Source organism: Labeo rohita, chromosome 23 (genome assembly GCF_022985175.1).
Source record: "Labeo rohita strain BAU-BD-2019 chromosome 23, IGBB_LRoh.1.0, whole genome shotgun sequence".
NCBI classification, from domain to species: Eukaryota; Metazoa; Chordata; class Actinopteri; order Cypriniformes; family Cyprinidae; genus Labeo; species Labeo rohita.
In genome coordinates this window covers 15,812,365-15,831,923 of record NC_066891.1, presented here as the reverse complement: position 1 = coordinate 15,831,923, position 19,559 = coordinate 15,812,365, and the positions used below count along the sequence as shown (strand labels likewise).

The 19,559-nt window shown below is 34.9% G+C and overlaps 1 protein-coding gene across 2 annotated transcripts; it reads left to right on the top strand.

Moving 5' to 3' along the window:
• Positions 1-3,922: 3,922 nt before the first annotated feature.
• Positions 3,923-19,354, top strand: clcnk (chloride channel K). Of its 2 annotated transcripts, none has more exons than XM_051096078.1 (20): positions 3,923-4,266; positions 6,660-6,819; positions 6,937-7,068; positions 7,266-7,394; positions 9,456-9,595; positions 9,683-9,760; positions 9,877-9,952; positions 10,089-10,214; positions 10,425-10,509; positions 10,635-10,736; positions 11,076-11,160; positions 11,263-11,427; positions 11,547-11,616; positions 13,518-13,622; positions 13,741-13,957; positions 14,141-14,274; positions 14,551-14,621; positions 18,195-18,275; positions 18,416-18,502; positions 18,654-19,354. In XM_051096078.1, the coding sequence occupies exons 2-20, from the start codon at positions 6,663-6,665 to the stop codon at positions 18,690-18,692; spliced, it is 2,079 nt and encodes a 692-aa protein (XP_050952035.1). In that variant the 5' UTR covers positions 3,923-4,266; positions 6,660-6,662; the 3' UTR covers positions 18,693-19,354. The 2 variants fall into 2 exon arrangements, with proteins under 2 accessions (XP_050952035.1, XP_050952034.1); XM_051096077.1 differs by having other exon boundaries at positions 3,924-4,266; positions 6,641-6,819.
• Positions 19,355-19,559: the final 205 nt, after the last annotated feature.

Sequence of the window (19,559 nt, the reverse complement as noted above, 5' to 3'; positions counted from 1 at the left end):
TAATAAACTTTTAATTATTAACTTAATACATCCTTGGTGAATAAAAGTATTAATTTCTTAAAAAAAAAAAAAGAAACAATAAAAATGTACTGACCCCAAACTTTTGAACGGTAGTGTATATATCTGCATCATTACTCCAGCAGTGTCACATGATCCTTCAGAAATCATTCTGATATGCTGATTTATTATCAATGTTGAAACAGTTTTCCGTTTGTTTTTTTTGTTGTTGTTTGTTTGTTTGTTTTTTAGAACCTTTGACACTTTTTTCAGGATTCTTTGATAAATAAAAGTTTTAAAAGAAGCATTTATTTAAAATAGAAATCTTTTCTAATAATATACACTACCGTTCAAAGTTTAGGGTCAGTATATTTTTTCTTTCTTTGAAAGAAATTCATACTTTTATTCAGCATGGATGTGTTAAATGGATAAAAAGTGATAGTAAAGCCTTATATTGTTAGAAAATATTTATATTTTGAATAATTTAGCATATTAAATTAGCATATTAAAATGATTTCTGAAGGATCATATGACATGAGTAATGATGCTGAAATTTCAGCTTTGCACCACAGAAATAAATAATATTTTAAAGTGTATTAAAATAGAAAAGCACTGTTTTAAATTGCAAAATATTTCACAATATAACTTTTTTTTTTTGATCAAATAAATGGAACTTGGTTAAGCATAAGAGACTTCTTTAAAAAACATTAAAAATCTTACTGAATGGCAAACTTTTGAATGGCAGTGTATGATATTTATGTAACATTTATATTTATGTATATCAACCAAAGTTAAAGAAGCTAAAGATTTCATTGTGTGTAAATATCAAAGTATGTATATACATTACTATTTGTACTGTGAAACACTTTTTATATACAATATACAAAAAGTCCTTGGCCTGAAAATGGTCCAAGGTCTCTTGTGACCCAGGACCACAAGGGGTCAATCGCCTTTAAAGTTGTCCAAATGAAGTTCTTAGGAATGCATATTACTAATCAAAAATCAAGTTTTGCTATATTTATGGTAGGAAATTTACAAAATATCTTTATGGTATTTACTTATTATCTAAATGATTTTTGGCATAAAAGAAAAATCGATCATTTTGACTCATACAATGTATTGTTGGCTGTTGCTACAAATACAGCCGTGCTGTTTTGTGGTCCAGAGTCACATATATGTAAACATAGAGGGAAGCTCAGAGAGAGAGAGTTTGTTGTGTTGCACAATTTGTGATCCTGTCAGCTGCTGATCATTACATAATATTGGATTATCATTGTTGCTCAATGTGAATTGTTTGTTTTGCTAGGACTAAGGGGAAAGACAATTCAGCTGTAAATACAATAAACAGAGACTCAAATTATAGTACCAAAACAAATCATACAATAATAAAGGCTAAGATGAAAAAGAAAATGCATTTAAATAGCCCGGTGGCGTCCACAGGCCTTGGTCAATACATTTTTTTTTGCATTTGCAGCTGTCACGATTCTATAAAAACCACTGGCGTCTGGACCCATCCGAGAAAAACGAATGGAAATTGACAGGGAAAATGAACAGAATGCGGAATGACAGAGGGTCGCCGCTCATCAGTCATGGCAGGAGGGAAGGATTATTATTATTGTGACATTTCACACATATTCACCCTGTGATCCAGTCACTCCTCAAAGAGTAGCAGATTGAATCTGTCAGTGGGGATAAAACAATTCCAAAATGATCAGGGAGTTTTACATTTCAAATAACCTGAAATTTCACCTTTTGTCACGCAGCTTGCGGTGAGGGTTGTGCCACAAATTATGGGGGAAATTTTGAGAGAAGAATCCAAAACCAAAGGACATGAAATTGTTTCAAGTCAATTTCAGTAAGACGAGTTATCTGTTACCTTGTGTTTTCAAAGACCAGAGAAATTGGCTCCATCATAATTCAAGCATTAGTCCATGCGAACCCTCAGCTAAATTAGTCAGTAGTGAAATTATATGAGCATGTGCAGCAGTAATGACTTTATTGCTTGCCTTTGTGTGTAAACAACAAGGTTATGAATTATGCATCTTGCTGTTTGTTTAAAAAAGATTAATTTATCGTCTGAGTTAGTGCTGATCATCGTGACTATAATATAAATTTCAGAGGGCAGCAAATCCCTTACACAAAGAAAATCTATTTTCTTATTAATATATTACATTTTTAAATATATTAATATATATTAATACACAAGGAATTGCCGCTTTTCATATATTGTAAAATATATGACAATAGTTGGTGCCAATATCCTTGTGGGCAGAGCGCTGACATATCGCACAGTTGTGCTTCAGGTGTCCCAAGTTCAAATCCCGCCTTGTGGACCTTTTCTGATCCCGTCCCCCTTCTCTCTCTCCCACTTACTTCCTCTCATATCTCAACTGTCCTATCACAAAAAATGTAACCCCCCCCAAATATAGATGTATATGTGATAAAATATGCATTAACATTTATTTGTGAACATGTATGTGCAATATATGCACACAATTGATATGCATATTCTCAATCTGTTAAACTGTCATATCTCATTTTCCACCCACCATGTTGTCATGACTTTAAGAAGACATACAAGTATCTAGACGTTTCTGAAAAAATGTTATATTTGTTTTCATTGAACAATTTTTTCTTTTATTTACAGTCACACGTTTTTATACACTACCAATCAAAAGTTTTTGAACAGTAAGATTTTTTATGGTTTTTAAAGAATTCTCTTCTGCTCATCAAGCCTGCATTTATTTGATCCAAAGTACAAAAAACAGTAACATTTTAAAATATTTTTACTATTTAAAATAACTATTTTTCTATTTGAATATATTTTAAAATGTAAATTTATTCCTGTGATCAAAGCTAAATTTTCAGCATCATTACTCCAGTCCTCAGTGTCAAATGATCCTTCAGAAATCATTGTAATATGTTGATTTGCTGATTTTTTTATTATAGAGAATATAGGGGATTATAGAAACTAATACTTTTATTTAGCATGCTTTGATCAAAAGTGATGATAAAGACATTTATGTTACAAAAGATTTCTATTTCAGATAAATGCTGTTCTTCTAAACTTTCCATTCAGAAACCTGAAAAAAGCTGTTTTCAAAATAATAATAATAATAATAATAAATGGTATTTTGAGCAGCAAATCAGCATATTAGAATGATTTCTGAAGGATCATGTGACTGGAGTAATTATGTTAAAAGTTCAGCTTTGAAATCACAGGAATAAATTACATTTAAAAAAATATTCAAATAGAACACAGTTATTTTAAGTAGTAAAAATATTTCTAAATTGTACTGTTTTTGCTGTACTTTGGATCAAGTAAATGCAGGCTTGGTGAGCAGAAGAGACTTCTTTAAAAAATATATACATATATATAAAAATCTTACTGTTCAAAAACTTTTGACTGGTAGTGTATGAAATGCTAAGATAAAAAAAGAATATATATATGCAGTTTTTCTCTCCATTGCTATATAGACATACTTGGCTATGATGCTGATTGTGTGCAAAACAGGACCCAAATGATGCATTAATGCTTTATTGTTTGAAATAGCTTAATGGAATCCATTGTTGCATTTTAATGAAATTAAAAAAATAGTATTTCCACCACAGCACTGTGTGATTTTGGAAATTCTGTGTAAAACAAAAAAGCTGAAAATAAAGGATTGTGTGCGACACTGAGTCAAGTGAATGATTTGTGTGGTTTGTGTGATTGCTTTCACCTTGAATGAAGGTTAATGCAATGTGAATCAGTGCTCAAACAGAGACCATATAAGGGGGCAATTACATTCTAAATTATGCAACACATGAGAAAAGCTGGGTACACTTTTAAATTCATGCTTCTCTTTTCACCTGTTAAGAAATGTCGTCAGGGCTCATTAAAGCGTGCGAGCGTTATAAGAGTCCTGATGACAATTCTAAAGGTCAGTCAGGTTCTATCACTCTCTGCTCTCTCTGCCTTAACAACAAAGGTTCATACCACATCACAGGTCATTTCATTAACTGCCTAATTAAAAGTTCCAAAAGGCCACGACGAGCTTCATCTCAATGACATTTGAGATCAAAATGAATTTTAGAGAAAACAAAAAGGAAACTTAAATTTCACATTGTTCCAATTCATTGGCTGCCCAGAGGCAAGCGGGAGAGGACGTGCACCATAAATAAGTTAAAGCTTAATTTTCCTTTCATGCTACATCTGGTGACGCCAGGGTAAAGAGCTGATTCTGACCTCAACGGTCTTTCATGTGGAATGAGTCAACAGGCTGAAAGGTGAGCTCTCTTTAAAGTTTATTTTTTAATTTTCAAATGACATTAAGGTTGGCGTTTAATCATTCGCAGTATTTTGGAACTTCCTAAGTATCTGTTTTGTAATTGTTAGGAATAAAGTGCAATCATTTGTACATAATCGTGATGACATTACAATATCCTTCTTCGAGGGGTGTAATGGTTCCCGGTAAAAAAATCGAATCGTACCGTTCTCCACCTACGGTTTGGCACGCACTTGCACCGCGGTTCAACTTAAATCTGACAAGGCATCTGTAATATGGATGTTAAAAATAACAACACGTAAAACAGAGTTCGGCTAATGTATGTTTCTGTTAACGGATACACAATCTGGCTTCCCAGTAAAAAAAACAAACCAGTCACTCTTTGTAAACTTTGTTCAATGTGAGTGCTGTATGCTCGAATATGACCTGTCATTTATGCAGTCAAGACCCAGGTGTTGAATGGCCTGTGTTTCTATCTGTGACGTATCATGAAAATGCTAACTGTTCTGTCGTTGGCTGCACAGACGAGCACAGAACACTATTTAGAGTCCCAGCCTCAGAGGAGACAAGAGAACAGTGAATTTATTGATTTATTTACTGTATATTACGCTGCTGCCACACAGATCTAATATAAACATGCAATTTCTTTCCCAGCTGTTTACCTTCACAGACATAATTGACTGTTTTTGTAACTCGTGTTTTTAACATTAACTTTTGTGTAATTGACAGTTTAAGTGCAATAAGACATGAAAGAAAACTTAGTTCAGTTCTTACATGTCGTGTGACAGACGCTTTCTGTGCGCATGCTTCGAATGTGCGCACTCAGAAAACCATATATCAGAAGTTTAACTAATATGGTTTTAAAATGCATGATTTTAGCACGATAGACATGATAATCAGATGTTTTTTAGCAGATTATCTGAGGTACGAGTTGTAAAGGCACAGCCCTATTCTGGAAAAGGGGGCCGGGAGTAGCAGCTCATTTGCATTTAAAGAGACATGCACGAAAACTGTTTCTGCTTCAACTCAAAATAGGCATTTTCAAAATGATATAACAAATGATCTGTGGAGCAGTTTGAGCTGAAACTTCACCAACACATTCTGGGAACACCTGAGACTTACATTACATATTCTAAAAAGGGGCATGATAGATCTCCTTTAAACTAAACTCATTTAAGCCTTGCCAGATTAAACATTCAAGAACCAGAAGACATGTAATGAGAACTTGCGCAGTGGGAAGTGTGCTTATCCGAAACACACAAACGTGTTCAGGTCTCAGGTTCATTCAGTGTATAAATATTGGGTTCTCTTTCAAGTCTTGTGCTTGAATGGACAAATTACAGAAAAATTATGTCAACGTGCCCATTTTGATTAGTATCCTAGCAGACGTCCCGTATCAGTGTACTGGGTCCATGCATTGTCTTAAAGTGACAGCACTTTTTTTTATGTTAATCAAACAACAAAAGACAGGGAAATCACTGCTCTTGACTCAACAGCTTGTGTAAATTTAACAAGGATTCATCTTTAATTTATACAGTCAAATATGCAATGTTATTTTACATTTGATTGCTTTATTCCATTTTTGTACCTAAAAACTAATGTTAGACCTACCTAAAAAACCTGTAAAGCACTGTTTATTTTATTTGTATCTTTGCTCTGTTGTATTTATTTGTGCTGTTGCTTGTAGTTAGATTATTTGTTCTTATTTTCTTTATTTTTATATATATTTATATAAAACCATAACTCTAAAACTGTGATACAAACCAACCCCTGAGAAATTTGAATCGCTAACCCTAATCGCTAATAGCTAATCGCTAACAGCTACTCACCAAAAAAGAAATGTATTGACATGAAACAACGATTATTATTTTATTTTTTTATGATTTTAGCTCTGCTATAATTGTTATTACAGTAAGGATTCACAGATTAATAGTGCAGTGAGTGGTCTGATACAGTGTTGCCATATCACCTTATTTTACAACACAGAAATAAACTATTTACATTATTGAATGTGCAAGGTAAATAACTAGGAGAAACAATATGTTTATGTTTATGATAAAAATAATAATAATAATAATAATAATATGGTAACAAATGGCTGTTTGTTGAGAACAAAGCAAGATATTATTAGGAATGTTAGTAACCAAACAGTTGATGGTAGCAGTTGACTTCCATAATATGGAAAAAAATACTATGGAAATCGATGGCTACCGTCAACTGTTTGGTCATCAACATTCATTAAAATATCTACTTCTTTGTAGAAGAACAAGTGGTGTGTGAGTAAATAATGATACAATTTTAAATTTTGGTTGATCTATCCCTAAGAGTTGCCATGGCTAATATATTTGATTTAATAATATGAACATTTCATTAAGAGCTCACGTGGCATTTTAGACCATGGATGAGACTTGTGTGAATGTAAAGCGTCTTGAAGAAAACGAAGAACAATGCACAGATGAAGATAAGACAGCCCAAGATAAGGTGGAGGAACAGCTAATCAGCTCTAATGGGCATTCATCGAAACCATGGCAACAATCACGGTCACGCATCAGAGGTAAGGTGGATAATTTCCCCTGTCATCGATGATGTCACTCAATCAATTTTTTTAATGCAGTAAACTCCAAAATATCATAATTACCAACCCTAATTTATGTTCTTTACATTTGGGCAGAGTGTGTGCTGTATGTGAAGAAGGTTCTGGTGTCTTTTGCTAGAATGGAGTGGTACTGTTATGCCCTGTTAGGGATCATCACCGCTCTAATGAGCTTCTTCATGGATATGACTGTAGCCAAACTGCTGAACGGTGAGCGGTTCCACCATGCCACTCAAAAAAATGTTTCGTACAGAATTTACATACAGATGCAGGTGGGTCGGTTAACTGTTTGAGCGCTGAAGCATTCTAGCAGCTGAGTGGGGCAAGGTCTTTCAAAAACAGACCTGACCTTAGACTCTTTTGCATTTTTCACACAAACCTCAGCCCATGTCCTTCTCTCCTATTAGCTCACCAGTGGCTGTACGGATGTCTGAAGGGTCACCACCTGCTGCAGTTCCTCTGCTGGACGCTATACCCAGCCTGCCTGTGTGCTTTGTCCACCAGCTTTGCCCACAGCATCTGCCCATTCTCTGCAGGTCAGCTACTCATCTATACACTGCAAAAAAAAATTAAGCTTAAAAAATGTGGGCAAAAGCATGTTTTGTTTTAGTTTTTACTTAATTATTTTAGTCAGTGTAAAAGCAGTTCAGAGTATTGTTTATCAACACATTATAAATGTTAGAAATGTATTGCTGAAAACAATTACAAAGACTGTAAACTATGTAGTACTAAATTGTCTGAAAACAGTTTTTCACCATTTTTGCTTTCAGGATTTTTGGGCGGGCCTGAAATCATGTTTTGATGAGGCACTGAAGCCACTGAGCAAGGGCCCTCCCCTAATACTATAATAACTAGAGCGCATTAGTATCAGTGGTTCCCCTGTTCAATTGAGAGTTACTGTCATTACCGTTTTGTATTTATTTTATATAAATATAAAATATAAATGTAATAAGTTTCAAATATTTTAATGCAACTAGAAGATGTAGCTTGACTGGACTGATCAAATTTCTACATGTTAATATGTGATTTCTATGGAAGCCCGTTTCCACCACTGAATTAAAAAAAAAGGTAATTGCAACCCTTTATCTCACAATCCTAACTTTTTTCTTGGAATTGAACGTTTACATCTTGCATTTTTGACTTTTTTTTCTCCACATTTTTTTCCTCCTTATAATTGGACTTCATAACTCACGAAAGCGAGTTTATATCTCACAATTCTGAGAAAACAAAAGTCAGAATTGCGAGAAAATCTTGCTAAATAAAAAAAAAATATCTAGCAAATCTGAAATTATAACTCGCAGTTACGACTTCATTTCTCAGAATTGCATGTTTATTTTTCAGAATTGCAAGTTCTCACAATTCTGACTTTACAGTATGCAGTTTCAAGTTTTTATCTCACAATTCTGAAAAAAAGTCATAATTGCGAGATGTAAAGTTGCAATTGGAAGAAAAAAAGTCAGAATTGCGAAATACAAAGCCACAATTGCGAGAAAAGTCAGAATTGTGTTTTAATCTTGCAATTATGACTTTATTTCTTCCAATTCTGAGTCTAAATCACGCAGTTCTGAGAAAAAAGAAATTCTGACTTTATATCTTGCAATTCCTACTTTATAACTCGCATTTGTACGTTTATATCTCACAATTCTAAGAAAAAAGTCAGAATTGCGAAATACAAAGCCACAATTGTAAAGGAAAAAAAGTCAGAATTGTGTTTTATTCTTGCAATTCTGACTTTATTTCTTCCAATTCTGAGTTTATATCACGCAATTCTGAGAAAAAATAAATTCTGACTTTATATCTTGCAATTCCTACTTTATAACTCACAACTGCAAGTTTATATTTCACAATTGTGAGAACTTCATAACTCACGATAAAAGTCAGAATTGTTTTAATCTCGCAATTCTGACTTAATTTGTCTTAACTGTGAGTATATCACGCAATTCTGAGAAAAAAGTAATAATTCTAACTTTATATCTTGCAATTCTTACTTAATAATTACGAGTTTATATCTTGCAATTCTAAATTTATTTCTCAGAATTGTGAATATTTCTCAGAATTGCGAGTTAGCTCACAATTCTGATTTAATAACATGCAAATTCGGGTTTATGTCTCACAGTTCTGAGGAAAAATGTCAGAATTGCACATTTTAATCTTGCAATTCTGACTTTATTTCTCACAATTGTGAGTTTATATTATGCAATTCAGAAAAAAAGAATTGTGATTATATCTTGCATTTCTTTATAACTCACAATTGTGAGTTTATATCTCACAATTCTGAGAAAAAAAGTCAGAAATGTGAGATGTAAACTTGCAATTGCAAGAAAAAAGTCAGAATTGTGAGGTAAAAAGTCACAATTACCTTATTTTATTTTTTATTCAGTGGCGGAAACAGACTTCCATTGATTTCTGCCACAGTGTTTTAGACAAACAAGCCTTTTTTATGAAATAATAATCTATTAAACGTAAGTTTCAAACAAAGACGATTGCTTTGGGATTATGCTGATGTTGTGAAACACAGACGCATTTAATGATAATTTTTTTTTTTGAGAAGGGCTATCTGGTGCATTTGGTCATGCATGATGTGTTTGACCCCTCAGGCTCTGGTGTTCCTGAGGCGAGGGCAATTCTCTTAGGGATAGACATGCCCGATTACCTGTCCCTCTCCAATCTCTTCGCTAAACTGTTTGGCCTGATATGCACACTAGCTTCAGGCAGCACAGTGTTTCTCGGCAAAGTGGTAAGAAATCATCGTATATGCAAATGAGGATGTAAAACTCATGGATAAATGGACGTTCTGAATATACTGACCTTATCATCTCAAAAGGGTCCATTTGTCCATTTATCTATCATGGTGGGTGCGTTCATGAGTCGTCTGCATGATTCCTGCCGTGGTGGAAAGCAGGTATCTGAAAAGCACTGCAATACATGAACCCACTTTCATTTGGCAATATGAGAACCAGATGGAAATTGTATAGAAGGCTACTTATGCTAATGACTCTTGTGGCTCCGTTCACTCAGAGAGCAGCTAAAGGAGAAATGCTGGTTGTGGCATCAGCAGTGGGCGTTGCGAGCTGTTTCGGGGCTCCAGTCAGCGGTGAGTTGACGTCATTGCGATCTGATATCCTTCACTACTAAAAAAAATACAAAGTCATTATTGTATCTAATCAGTCAGTCATTCATTCTGTCAGCTGACCTTTCCCTGTATATTTATCTATGCTTCATTGTCATAGGTGTTCTGTTCAGTATAGAGGTGATGGGGACTCATTATTCAGTCAGAGATTACTGTCCCTGCTTCTTTGCGGCGGCTTGTGGCGCAATCACCTTCAGACTGCTTTCGGTCTGTAGTAGAGATCAAGGTGAGAGGGTTACACTAACTACAGCGCCCCCTAATGGATGCTAATGGTGTCTTTGTAGTAATCTCATCTACCACAGATAGTCTTGTGGGATACTATGAATTGAATTTAGATATGATTGAACTGAAAGTATCACACCACATTGTAGTCTAGTTTTATTTTAAAGGATATACGAGAGAACTGCTTTAATATTTCTTTGATCTATGTTTACAGAAACCATCCAGGCCCTGTTTAAAACCAGCTTTTCTTCTGATCTGCCTTACCAGCCTTTTGAAATATTTATTTTCGCTCTGCTTGGGTAAAATCTCATGGACAGTCATAAGTTAAATACTGCTTAGTCATATCTGTTACCTCGGGGTTTGGGTTATATTATTAGCATTCATGAAGCAGTAATTGTTCTGATCATGTTTTCCTCTGATTCAGGCTGTTCTGCAGTATTCTCAGCTGTATTTATTTATTCTGTCATCGCTGGGCTCTGCGTTTTGTCAAAACAAACAAACCCATCAGCAGACTTCTGGCAACAGAGTGAGCTGAAAAATTTATTCCCACAGACTGGAAATAATGTACAATTTGAGAGACTTTCTTTCAGGCCTTTCTTTCTTTCTTTCCATTTATCTAGAATTCAATTTAATAGAATTCAATTCAGAATAACAATGTAACTTTAAATATTTACATGTCTTCAATCATAAAATATGTTATTTCCAAGTTTAAATTAGATTTTTAATCCTAGATTTCCATCAAGGTCTCCTATTTATGGATGCCACTGTATGTTGAAGGCAGATGTATGTCTTTTGATTGGATGCCTGGAGATATTTGTTGTGATTTAACCCAGAGTTGCATCTTTTTATAAATAATCTTATCCAGAAAGGCACTTTATTCAGCCATAGTGGCATTTCTCCTCGGCTGCTTTACGTTTTATCACTCGGCGGGACATTTCATAGCTGCTGAGGTGAGGATAGGTCTATTTCTAGAACACTGGCAGTGTATCAAACTTACGTGCTTACTGTTCACACTTTGTATTCACTTTAAATTTTTTCTTGTTTTCTAACAGCTCACAATGAAGCAACTACTTACTTCACTGTTAGATAGCACTTCCTGGTACACCGTTTCCCAGAATGCATCTGCCCTGCCTGAACCTCAGAAAACATTCTGGCAGGCATGGAACCCACCTGGCAAAAGTTATTTCCAAACGCTAGGATTTTTTATTATTGCAAAGGTGAAATAGAATTAGTATTATGTAGCAATAATTATTATTTTGTTGATAAACTGCTTGTTCAAGAATTTCAAAAAAGTTCTTATAAGCTGATTTCATGATTTCTAACTTCTCTTTGTAAGGTTGGGCTGTTGGTCGTGGCCTGCACTTTGCCTTTACCTGCTGGCTATTTCATGCCCGTATTTGTTTACGGTAAGTAGGGCATCATTAGGTAATCATACCATGGGATTTATATCATACTATATGCAAATAATAAATTCATAATATACAAAAAAAAAAAAAAAAAAAAAAAAATATATATAATAGTAATTCATATGCAAATAACAACAATTATAATACTACTACTACTAACAATAATAGCATATAATGAATAAAACATAAGAAAAATTTGAAACAAATAAAATGAATAAATTTGAATATTTAAAAAAAAGAAAAGAAAAATGTATTTAAAAATTCAGACATATTGACAAATTAAAATAAAATAATGACACATTATATATTAAATAATTTTAAAAAAATCTTTTGTTCTGCTAAATATCTTAAATATCATACAATTGCGTTATTACGTCAGAATTGTGAGATATAAACTCGTAATTCTGAGAAAATAGTCTTTTTTCTTATAGAATTCGCAATTGTGCATTTATATATCTCAATTCTGAGAAAAAAGTCAGACTTGTGAGATAAAAACTCGGAATTGTGAGACAATAAGTCAGAATTGCGAGATACTGTACAAACTCAGAATTGTGAGAAAAAAGTCAGAATTGTGTGATAACTTGGAATTGCAAGAAAAAAAAGTCAGAATTACGAGATATCAACTTGGAATTGTAAAAACAAAGTCAGAATTGCGAAATATAAACTCGGAATTGCAAGAAAATAAGTCAGACTTGCAAGATACAAACTCGGAATTGCAAGTAAAAAGTCAGAGTTGCAAGATACAAACTCAGAATTGTGAGATACAAACTCAGAATTGTGAGAGAAAAGTCAGAATTGTGAGATATAAACTCGGAATTGCGAGCTACAAACTCGGAATTGTGGAAAACAAGTCCGAATTGTGAGATACAAACTCGGAATTGTCAGAAAATAAGTCAGAATTGCAAGATACAAACTCTGAATTGTGAGAGAAAAGTCAGAATTGTGAGATATAAACTCAGAATTGTGGAAAACAAGTCAGAATTGTGAGATACAAACTCGGAATTGTCAGAAAATAAGTCAGAATTGCGAGATACAAACTCTGAATTGTAAGAGAAAAGTCAGAATTGTGAGATATAAACTCAGAATTGTGAAAGAAAAGTCTGAATTGTGAGATATAAATTCAGAATTGTGGAAAACAAGTCAGAATTGCGAGATACAAACTCGGAATTGTGAGAGAAAAGTCAGAATTGTGAGATATAAACTCAGAATTACGAGATACAAACTTGGAATTGTAAGAGAAAAGTCAGAATTGTGAGATATAAACTCGGAATTGCGGAAAATAAGTCCGAACTGTGAAATACAAACTTAGAATTGTGAGAAAATAAGTCAGAATTGCAAGATACAAACTCGGAATTGTGAGAAAATAAGTCAGAATTGCGAGATACAAACTCGGAATTGTGAGAAAATAAGTCAGAATTGCAAGGTACAAACTCAGAATTGTGAGAGAAAAGTCAGAATTGTGAGATATAAACTCGGATTTGCGAGATACAAACTCGGAATTGCGGAAAAACAAGGCTAAATTGTGAGATACAAACTCGGAATTGTGAGAAAAGAAGTCGGAATTGTGAGATACAAACTAGGAATTTTGAAAGAAAAGTCAGAATTGTAAGATATAAACTCGGAATTGCGAGATACAAACTCGGAATTGTGAAAGAAAAGTCAGAATTGTCAGATACAAACTCGGAATTGTGTTATAAACGTGAAATTGCGAGAAAAAAGTCAAAACTGAATTTATAGTTTGTATCTCAATTCTGATTTTATAACTCAGCTGTAAGTGTATATCTTACAATTCTGGGAAAAAAAGTCAGAATTGCAAGATAAAAAGTCACAATTACATTTTTTTTAAACATAAAACATAATTTTAAAAAAAGCCCCATTGAAATAACACTTGCCTGTTTTAGGTGCTGCGGTGGGGCGTTTGGTAGGAGAGGGCACGGCCTATTTGCTCTCAGATGGAATCTCATCAGCAGAGAGTTTGATAAATCCAGGCGGCTATGCGCTAGCAGGTAAACAAACTTATTACCTTGTCAACTTTCTGACGGGGGATTATCAACACTGCAGGCTCAGAGAGACGATAAGGGCTGTCTAAATGTATTGATGAGGCCATATTTTGTGTGTGCACAGGAGCAGCCGCCTTCTCTGGGGCTGTAACACACACGCTCTCTCCTGCTCTATTGGCTCTGGAAATGACAGGCCAGTGCTCTCACGCCGTCCCCTCGCTGGTTGCTACGCTGGTATCCAACGCAGTGGCTCGTGCAAAGCATCGTCCATCTTTCTACGACGGCATATCCCTTATTAAACAGCTCCCGCACTTGCCATCTCTCATCCGCGCTTGTCCAAAGTTAGTAAACCGTGTGCTCGTCTGCCTTCAGGCTCCACCGTGTTATGACTTGAAATTAAATTGCATTTTTCATGAGACAACACAGCCTTGCATTTCTTTCTGCAAAGCGAGATTCTGAGGCGAGACATCAAGGTATCCGTGGCTGGATAGTAAATTGTTTTCATCGTGAATGCTCTCCCAAAGGTTGGCCAATGTTCAGATCAAGCAGTTTGTGATCCCAGCGGGAGTCGTGCTGGAGAGGACCGAGACACTGACAAGTCTGCAGCGCATCCTGAACGACAGCACAGACAACGAATTTCCTGTGGTGGACTCTCACGGTGAGTTTAACAAATGTTACCAGCTCAACAACACAATCGCACCTCTTTGACTTTAATAGCACCTTGGTGCTCGACAGAAGAGTGAAAGCCAATGAAATGTGTGCCGATAAGAGCCAAAGACAGAGTGATTGTGTGCTGATGAGTAGAAATACTCGAGACTGCACCCTCAAGATAATGTTTCAGTACAGTACAGTGATGGTAATATTGAATGAAATGAGACTGACAGTCTGAGGCTCTGGCTGTGCCATGTCATTTAGTTTTTCTCTTGTCTCCCAGACTCCCCTATTCTCCTGGGTACAATCAACAAATCACAGCTGTGGGAGGGTCTGCAACAGCATGGAAATGAGGTAATTGAACCAATAATGTGCTGAGTCATAACAAGAATTGTGCAAAGTTACTGAAAGAATAATAAAAATAATGAAAGAATAATTAAAATATTTCCATTCAGAGGCTGGATTCACAGCTAGATTTTCAGCTCACAAAGAGTGTTTTTGCATTCCACTACGGTGCTTTTTAAACATGCGCTATACAGACGTCTTGAACCAGACTTGTGTAGAGTTGTTTTTTTAGCATCTCGCACATGAGTGCTGTGAATTTCCGATGCCACAACAGTCAAAAACGTCCATCTAGTGCAAGTTTAAAGGGATAGTTCACCCAAAAATTACATTTCTGTCACTGCACTCCAAAAATGCAGGGTTAAAAACAACCCAACTTGGGTTATTTGGCAACCCAGCACTGGGTAAATATTGGACAGAACAAAAAATGCTTTTACCAAACTATTTTATTTAAGTCAACTACTGTTTAAAAATTATATTACTGGCTTAAAATTGACTTGAACTTATAAAAAACACAGAATTACTAGAGGCAACAGCAATAATCAAAAGATGAACATATATTATTAAGCAAGAACACATGGACAAAATACATGTATTTACCCAAATTGTATTTGTTTGGGTGAATACAGCATAGTTTACAATATCATATATATTTAAACTCTTTTAAAAAACATTTAGACATAAGAAATGCAACATTTAAAAGTGGCATTTTAATTTTAAAGTATTCAAAGTAAAGTATTCCGTTCTCTGTAATTAAGCTAATTCTCGTGTCAGTGTATCACCGAAATCTGAGCCAGTGAGGGCTGCTGTTCGCCGGGGTATCCACAAATTTCAGACCGTGGCCTCACGTTTCAGTTGTAGCTGAAAGATGCTGTGACTACCTGCCCATAAACAAACAGTACTGACATTAGAGAACATATTTTAACATAAAATTAAATTAAACTCTATACTATAATGAATAAAATCCATTTATTTTATGCAAGGCAAAAGGCGTTTCCATCATGTGAAACAAACGCTGCTGACGCAGCTGACTGACATCTCGTACTTATGTTGTGTTGCATAAAGTAATACAATTTACAGCACAATAAAGGCTTTATAAATTATATAAAATGTATACAAACCTTTATTTCGCTTAAGAAGTGGACCAAATTGCCGGTGCTGAGAACCGCTCTCTCCTGTAGACTAGAGGACACAAAGAGCCCATGCTCTGACTGTAACTCAGAAGCTGGGATGTTTTGTCAGAGACAGACTCAACCGAGCGGTTGGGTAGAAAAAATAACCCTGCGTTAAAAATGACCCGGCAACTTATATACAGAAAAACTACCCAGCACCTTGGTAAAAAATGTTTAAAATAACCCAATAAAATGACCCAACAAGTTGAACCCAGCATTTGGGTTAAAAAAATAACCTAGCACCTGGGTAAAAATATTAAAAACAACCCAATAAAATGACCCAATGTGCTAAACCCAGCATTTGGGTAAAAAAAAATAAATAAGCCAGCATTTTTTTTTAGTGTAATTAATCCATGTGTAATTACTCATCCTCATGTCGTTCCAAACCCGTAATACCTTCGTTCATCTTCAGAACACAAATCAAGATATTTTTGATGAAATCTGTGGTAGTTGTGTTGCTGTCTATGATGGGTCAGAAAGGTCTCAGAATTCATCAAAAATATCTTAATTTGTGTTCTGAAGATGAATAAAGACCCTAAAGCTCTAGTGTTAATTTATTTTTTTTTTTATCAAGGTCAAGGTTCAACTCTAAAACTGTAATTTTTTTAAATAATCAAGCAAAACTGCGAATGAACTTGACAGTGTTTTACGGTAAAAAGCATGAGGGCACGTAAAATGATGATCAAATTGTCAGCAAAAATTGTCAAATGAACTGAAGAATGCGAGACTACGTTTATTTTAAAAGCTTTAAAAACACTTTTTAAACCTAAACTCATTTTGGTAACACTTTACAATAAACATCATTTCAAACACTGAACAGTTCTGTTTTTATTAACTAATGTTAAAAAAGTTGAATAAACGCTGTGACAAATCTTCTGCACACTGTTAGTTTATGTTAGTTGATGCATTAACTAATGTTAAAGGAAAAGTTCAAGCCATCCGAGGTGTATATGACTTTCTTCTTTCAGACAAATACAATCGGAGTTATAGTAAAAAAAATGTCCTGGCTCTTCCAAGCTTTATAATGGCAGTGAATGGGTGTTCAGATTTTGAAGTCCAATAAAGTGCATCCATCCATCATAAAAAGTACTCCACATGGTTAATAAAGGCCTTCTGAAGTGAATCGACGCATTTGTGTAAGAAAAATATCCAGATTTAAAACTTTATAAACGGTCATTTCTAGCAATGGCTAACTGTCGTATGCACCTTCACAAGAGAGTGACAAAACAAGGATTTCTTTACAAATCCTTGTTTTGTACTTCTAATTCCAACCTGGTCTCATGACAAAAACGTACCTCTGGGAACTTTTTTGCAAGACGTGAAATATGTACCATCATATACGTTTTGTCACATATTCGATGAGAGATGGCCACTGGGTAGTGCTGAAAGGGCGTTTGTTTTTTTCCCCGGGAGCAGATGAATGTACGTCTGGTACGTTTTCTGCAATGTTGGTTTTGGCCGCAGTCCTGACTTGAAATGTCTCTTAAGTGGCGCTATAACTCTAATGCTCTGTGATGTTTTAAAATAACATACCATCTGCACTACACCTAAACCTTCCCTAAATGCAAATGTGACAAAAAAACACCATTGCAAGCATGCCATTTTAGCTTGTTTTCGATCTGTCAACTTTCAACTCTTTTATCACAAGTCATGTTTTTCACAGGATTCGTACCCATTTGTTCCACATCCTAAATCCAATTCTGTGCCGGCTGAGCAACCGAGCAAGCTTATTACATCTAAAAAAAATGTAACATATGGAGCTGTAATCATAATTGTGTACGAAAACAATTACAAGTGCTTGCTGTTTTACAACCTCTAGTGTTAATTTATGTTGATAACTGCAGTGATATGCACTTATTGTTACGTATGTCGCGTCTTGCAAAAAAGTTCCCACAGGTACATTTTCGTCATGAGACCAGGTAGTCTAATTCATGACCTGTGTTTTGTTTTGCTCTCTCCACTGCTCTTCCGTGTTTGTCACTTACCAGAGCTTACGCTACGCTACGTCCTACATCACTGGAACAGCACTCTCTAATGGCATACAAACACATCACTTCAGAAAGCTTTCATTAACCTCCAGGATCCATGTGGAGTATTTTTTATGATGGATGGATGCACTTTTTTAGGTTTCAAAATCTCAACAGCCATTCACTACCATTATAAAGCTTGGAAGAGACAGAACATTTTTTAATATAACTCTGATTGTATTCACCTGAAAGAAGAAAGTCATATACACCTAAGATGGCTTGAGGGTGAGGAAATCATGGGGTAATTTTCATTTTTGGCTGAGCTATATTGTAAAGCGTTACCTTTTTTTTCCAAATTACATTCAATGTCCTCTTGGTTCAAAAACATGATAGCCACATAACATACCTGCTTCTCATCATCACTAAATCTTTTTATTTTCTTGTAGGGTTTATGTAAACAGCTAGAGGATGTGTGTTCTATTCAACCTGTGCGGCTACAACTGACTACTGAAAGCACTGTAAAGCAGGTGCAGTGAGAATATTCTGGTAGTTGGTTTATTTCACATTATGTGACTGTTTTGTGGTATGTTTTTTTTTTTTTTTTTTTTTTTTTTTTTTTTTTTGTGGTGTTTCTCTGGATAATGTGTGTTTATGTGTGTTCTGTCAGGCTCATTGCATCATGAGTGTCACAGGTGAGCAGCGTGTGTTTATAACGGAGAGTGGGCGGCTGTGTGGCGTCATCACATGGAAAGAGGTGATAAGAGAAGCCTGCACAAGGACAAACATGTACACACACATGCAGCCAAACACAAACCAAATACTGATGAATACACCACTCACAATGACTACATATATGCGTACATACAGCAAAAATATGTCCTTATGACACTTGTTTTTTCTTCCAGATGAAGAAAATAATCGAAGAGATGGCGAAGGAAGTCTGATGCATGGACTATCCATTTTGATAATTATTTCATCTGCTGTTTTTTTTATTCAGATGTTTATGTGGATAATTATTCATAGTGAAATAATCAAGAAATCTTATGCAATTTAGTAGGCTAAAACAGGGATGAAGTTTGTCGAATGTAAAATATTTTATTTATTCTAATTTGTATAACAAAAATAGCAAAACCACCGCCAGAACACTTTGCTGAACATCTGTTTATGGCAAAATTGTACAGAAGGTTCATTTTCACATACACTGATCTACCTTTTAATTTTTTTTTTAATGTAGATTTACATCTACAATTTTTGATTTTCAGTTTTTGTCAATAGTTATTGATTAAAGGATTAGTTCACTTCCAGAATAAAAGTTCCTGATAATTTACTCACCCCCCATGTCATCCAAGAAGGTCATGTCTTTCTTCAGCTGAAAAGAAATTGAGGTTTTTGAGGAAAACATTACAGGATTGTTCTCCATATAGTGGACTTCAATGAGGATTAATGGGTTGAAGGACCAAATTGCAGTTTCAGTGCAGCTTTAAAGTGCTCTACACGATCCCAGCCGAGGAATAAAGGTGTTATCTAGCAAAAACGATTGGTCATTTTCTAAAAAAAAAAAAAAACAAAATTATAAAAAAGTATATGCTTTTTTAACCACAAATGCTCATCTTGCACTAACTCTGCGAATTAACTAACTAACTAAAACTCCATCTCATTTTCACCTCCAACTTCAAAATCACGACATTGTTGTTTTACCTCTTTTTGTAAAGGGCATTTGACTTTATTTGCAAGTTTGCTTTGAAAACACTGAGTACTTCCGCCTACATCATGTGTGATTTTTTCCAAGTCCACTATATGGAGAAAAATCC